Source organism: Apium graveolens, chromosome 5 (genome assembly GCF_009905375.1).
Source record: "Apium graveolens cultivar Ventura chromosome 5, ASM990537v1, whole genome shotgun sequence".
Lineage (NCBI taxonomy): Eukaryota > Viridiplantae > Streptophyta > Magnoliopsida > Apiales > Apiaceae > Apium > Apium graveolens.
In genome coordinates, this window is record NC_133651.1 from 205,685,979 (window position 1) to 205,691,978 (window position 6,000).

General features: G+C 34.0%; 1 protein-coding gene across 1 annotated transcript; it reads left to right on the top strand.

Annotated features, from left to right (window-relative positions):
* The first annotated feature begins 38 nt into the window (after window positions 1–38).
* Window positions 39–1,205, top strand: LOC141660604 (uncharacterized). The gene has a single exon (XM_074467593.1). The coding sequence runs from the start codon at window positions 39–41 to the stop codon at window positions 1,203–1,205; it is 1,167 nt and encodes a 388-aa protein (XP_074323694.1).
* The last annotated feature ends 4,795 nt before the right edge of the window (window positions 1,206–6,000 follow it).

Here is a 6,000-nt window from a genome sequence, read left to right on the forward strand (position 1 = left end):
TTGAGCAAAAGAATGGGTTTAAACTTGGTTGAGTAAAAATGGATAGATCTTGGTTGAAAGCAGATAGAAGAACACAAGAATTTAAACTTGGAGTGGATGAATTGTTAAATTTTGCATTTCCGAATGGGTTTAAAGAAAATAAAATTAGTTGTCTATGCTCAAGATGCGCTCATAGTAAATCTTGGAATGCTCAGACTGTTAAGGATCATCTTTATCAATATGGTATTGATCAAACCTATACGTGTTGGATATGGCATGGAGAGTCAAATTATGTACAGAGTCATGTAGTTTCTGAACAGGAAACTTCAGAATCATCCGTTGATCCTACAAACATGAGAATGAGGCAGGATATTGTCGATGATGAGGATATTTTGTTAGATTCTTCTGATTTTATGAATCATGTTCAAGGTGAAAATGAACCACTTTATCCTGGATGCGAGAGTTTTACAAAAATGAGAGCTTTAGTCAAGTTGTATAATTTAAAAGCAAAACATGGTATTTCTGATAAATGCTTTTCCGATGTCCTTCTTTTGCTTGCATCAATGCTTCCGGAAGACAACATTATGCCTTCATCTTTTGGTGAAGCCAAGAAAACTTTATGTACTTTAGGCATGGATTATGAAAAAATACATGCGTGTCCGAATGATTGTCTCTTATACCGCGGTGATAGGGACGAAGATGAGACGATTTGCCGAATATGTGGGGCATCTAGATGGAAGTTAAACAAGAAAGGAGAAGAATTGGAAGGGATCCCTGCTAAGGTTCTATGGTACTTTCCATTAATACCAAGATTGAGAAATTTGTTCAATACAGCTCAGATTGCAAAGGACATGACTTGGCATAAAACCGAGCGACAAAATGATGGTAAAATTAGACATCCGGCTGACTCAAAGACATGGAAGGATGTCGATCAAAGGTGGCCTGAGTTTGCTGCAGAGGCTAGGAACCTTCGGTTAGCTTTATCCTCTGATGGATTTAATCCTTTCCATGGACCAGGAAGTGATCACTCAACATGGCCTGTGTTGCTTTCAATTTACAACCTCCCACCTTGGCTTTGTATGAAGAGAAAGTACATTATGCTAAGTCTATTGATATCCGGACCAAATCAGCCTGGAAATGATATTGATGTATACCTTCAACCACTTATAGAAGATTTGCAGAAATTGTGGCATGGAAAACAAGTTTATGATGCATTTAAGAAATAGTCTTTCATACTAAGAGGAATTTTATTGTGGACAATTAGTGATTATCCAGCCTTAGGAAACTTGTCGGGTAACATCATTAAAGGATATAATGCTTGTGTAGTTTGTGTTGATAAAACAAAAGCTACCAGGTTGCCTACTTACAAAAAGATGGTGGTTATGATCCATCTCTCAGTTCATCTTATAAGAGAAGTTGAGCTTTGTGGTCCTATCTTCCTACGTGGGATGTATCCTTTCGAGAGATATATGAAGACGTTCAAGGGATATGTTCGAAACAGGGCTCATCCGGAAGGTTGCATCGCTGAGGCCTATATAGCAGAAGAGGCGGTTGAGTGTTTAGTTAATTTTGAAGAACCAACAGTTGGGTTACCGGGAAGGGATAAGAACAAGGAGAAATATAGACCCTTATCTGGTGCAACAATGATAAAGCCGAGCATCAAGGATTTGCACCAAGCACATCTGTGTCTTCTTCAAAACAGTAATGAATTGACCCCATATTTCAAGTAAGTTTCTTTATTTAGATTTCTGATTTTTCATTAATAAATACATCTGTTTTTTGTTCCATGATTTTATGATTTTTTTCAACAAAAGCTGAAATTGATTTACTCACAGTGAACATATGGCCTTCTTGGTGGCAAGATATCCATTACATGAAAATGATGAAGAATGGCTTAAGAACAAGCAAAATGAAACATTCCCTAATTGGTTTCAAAAGAAGGTAATAGCTAGACAATAATTTCTTTCTAATTTAAAGAAATCAAGTAAATGTCTAATTGCTTTAGTATTTTATTTTTTGGACAGATTTCGTCAGAATTGCTTGATGTGAAAAGTATGGTATCTAAGGAGGTAATGTGGCTTGCAGAAGGGCCTACCAAGTATGTCCCTACATTCAGTGGCTATAAAGTCAATGGTGTTACCTACAGCACAAAAGATCGTGATGATACGCGACAAGTTCAATGCAACGGTGTTTGTGTTCATGCTGATACAATGCTCGTGCAGGATAAGGATAAGAACATTGAGCATATTTCACATACATTTTATGGAGTAATCACAAGTATTTGGGAGTTGGACTATAACCATTTTCGAGTCCCTATCTTTCAGTGCAATTGGGTAGATATGAACAAAGGGGTTAAGATAGATGATTTAGGATATACAGTTGTTAATTTACACAAGTTAGGTATTCTGAACGACCCTTTTGTGTTAGGTAAACATGTCAAGCAAGTTTGTTACATTGACGACCCTCTTGAAAAATTCTGGCCAGTTGTATTAAAATTACCAAACAAGTTCGATGATGAAAGTGACGATGAAAATGAGGGATCCGTAGAAATTGAACTTGAAAATGATGTAGATGTCACCATGTTCCCAACTGTTGATGAAGTCGAGGAAGAAAATAGCAGTTACATGCGGGAGGAAGAAGAGATTATTCAACTTCCATAATTATATCAACTGATCAGATGTTGCCTATAAGTGCCTATATTATCCCATTTGCTTATAATTTGTACTAAATCAAATTTGGTTGGACAGTTTATTGTAAGATTTGTTTTGGCATTGTTCTTGAAGGATTTGGTTTGATTTTTATCCAAGAATTGTTATATGTAATTTGTACCTTTCAGTTAGGTTGAGAAGTTTTTTGTACATCTGGTTTGACAAATTGTTGGAAGCATTTATTTGACAATGTTCTTAAAGCATTTGATTTGCTTTTTGTCTAAAGATTTATGTTTTAGGCAATTTTTTTAAAAACCTCTGAAAATTAGACAACGGTTTTTCATAAAAGTTATTGTAACATATTTTCTAATGCAGGTGATTCAGACAACGAGTAAGACACCATTGTCTGAAACTCTTTTACTCAACAGGGGTGATAAACTATTGTCTGTTATGCTTTGTTTCTAACATTGGTTTTTCTGCACTATTGTCTCAAATAAATAACAAATTGGTACCGGAAAACCGTTGTCTAAGTTGCACAACAGTGCTTAAAACCCATTATGTAAAACCATAGAAAGCACACTGGTTTATTGTGACCTAAACAATACTTGTACCAATAGATGTCACACAATGAGGATAAATACAACCATTGTCTCATTGGAGCACAGGGGCACCATTTAGACAACAATTTCGAATAAGTTGAATCACCATTGTGTGAAACAGAATGATACAAGGCTTTTTGGTCAACTACCAATTAATCGTTGTCTGATTTTTTGAGACAACAGTTTTATTGGCCACCATTGTGTAATAGGTGTTGTCTGATTCAGTTTCTGGTGTAGTGACTCGTAGTTTATACTCGTAATCTATAATCCTTACAAACTTAAAACATATAATTCTAGAATTTTGATAAACTGATTTGTGTGTCTTATCTTGGAGTATACGAACGAGCAGATTGATTTTATGTGGTATATTTTTTTTAAAAAAAAATTATTAGTATTTGATCATGTATGCATGAATTAGTTCTTTTAGTTTTAGATGAGCATTACAGGAAAAATATGATTAATTTGGCTTGATTGATTTGATCATTTTTTAGTCCTTTGGATGATCGTGGTGACATTTTTTTTTAACTATATTACCGGGTCATTTTGATTCATGCCATGAGAATATCCCACTGCATTTAATTTTTGGAACCTTGTAACTACCTTAAATTTGTTGGTTTTATTAGATATTATACTACCTCTTTATGTGCTAGTCAACGGTTCATCTGATCAGATATACTGGATTTATATTTTAAATGATATTTTAGTGTCAATTATCAAGCATGTTTGATAATTTGCATGTATCTTTTATTATTCAAATTGCATGTCTCTGCAACTATGTGATTACAAGTGCATGTGTTTGTCATGAGTTATATATCAATCTTGGTGTATCTAATAGGTTTGGTAGTACTTTGCTTTTCTTTGTGATTGCTATAAATGCTACGTGTAGATATCAGATGTGGATCTATTTTTAAGGTTAATTTGGATCTTATTTATTAGGGATATAATGCTTAGCCTCTAGCATGTGGATGTTATTTTTTAAGGAATAATCTGGATAGATAGTGATATGACATCTATTTAGTGTTACAATAAGGAATTTTACCGAAAGATAGCATATTTTAATATTGTTTGATATAACATTGTTTTGAGAAGAAAAAAAACTGGTTGATGATTCAAGTTTTTTGCTTTCTATAACGTGTGTTATTAGCTCATTAATATTACCATTAAGTTGCATTTATTTTAATAAATGACATCTCATAGTGAGAAAATATATGTGATTGGTGCTGCTATATTTTTATATACATGTAATTGTACAATGTAGTTGTGCTTTTGTAGCTTGAGCATGTGACTAATATTTTTTTTGTTACCAAATCTATATTCTTGGATTACAAATAATTTTATAACGAGATTGCATATGCTTATCTGGAAATAAATATTGACGAGTTGCAAATATTCTGGAGTTGCATATTAAGATATTTATTTTTCATATTGGATTTGTTCCTTCAATTTTTTTTTAATTATTTCTTGTATTGGTGTGGGTGTGTTATGATAATGACATACGAGTTTATAAAGATAATTCAAAGGATGTCTAATCTATAAAGATGGATTATAATTTTGAATGTTGAAAATGTAGAAAAATTCAACATGTTGTCAATTATAACGCATCAGATGTTCAAGAATCACTGAATAAATCACTGAATATGGGTGATTGAAATCTTATGTCTCTTCCGTGTATTTGAGATACGACGGAATATTGGGTCAGTTTGACGGGTGATGGGAGTGTGATTACCGAGGCAGTGCCTAAATGCGGTGACCTTTGTGGCACCAAATACGGCTGAAACGGTAACCGCTCATACGAAAAAAACCGTTGAAATTCAGTCAGTGGGCTGAATTTCAGAAGGTGGAAAAACAAATTGTTGTTCTATTTGACCACCTTGAACCTTGTGAGGTTCTTAATCGAGGATGCACCTAAACTGAAAGAAGACGAGTATGATTTTCAGCTTATTAGTGTAGTTTAAATGTGGAACACTCAAAATTCTTATGAGTGTGGGGGTGCATTGCAAAGGTTAAGCTATGATTTTAATGATCCTTATGTATCGATATGTCGATCAAATAATACGTTGATATTATTTAAGAGATAACCTATGTGAGTGAAGTGGGGTCGCTTCAAGAAGGAATTATGAGGGCTAATTTCGGGTAAAACTCACAGAACCATGCTAAATCTCACGACCAAAATGGGCTCAATAGTGAGAACTGAACAAATATAGGGACCACATTTGTGGGGGATATATCATCATTTCACAATACAGAAAATATAGTTCAAGGTCAACGCCACTACTGATTTTTCTAGAAATGTAAATATGTTCTTATAAGGGATGGTTCAAGGGGTAACTCCTATCTATCATATGCTTGTATCTACCGCGCGCTCTATCTCCGTGTCAAGATATCGTTTTGCAATGTGAATTTTATTCATGTGGGGGATTGTTGGATTATTTGAATAAAATTCAAATTGATCTTTAATTATTTTTTATTTTCTAACTTATATTTTAATTTGTGTAACTCCTATACTAATGAGCTAGTTTTAATTTTGTTCATTAATGTATAGGTTACAAATTAATGACTTGTAAGTTATAAATCTTTCTTCCCCTATAAATAAAATCTTTGGCTTCATTATTATGTGGTGAAAAATTAGAAGCTGCTTTCATTCTTTTCTTTCATTCTTCTTAGAACTCTAGGTTCTATTTAAGAGAGATAGTAGCGGTGTTTGTTCAGTGCGTAAAAGGCGGGTTTGTTAAGTGCTTGAAAACCACCTTTGTTCGTTGTATCCCGGGAGACAG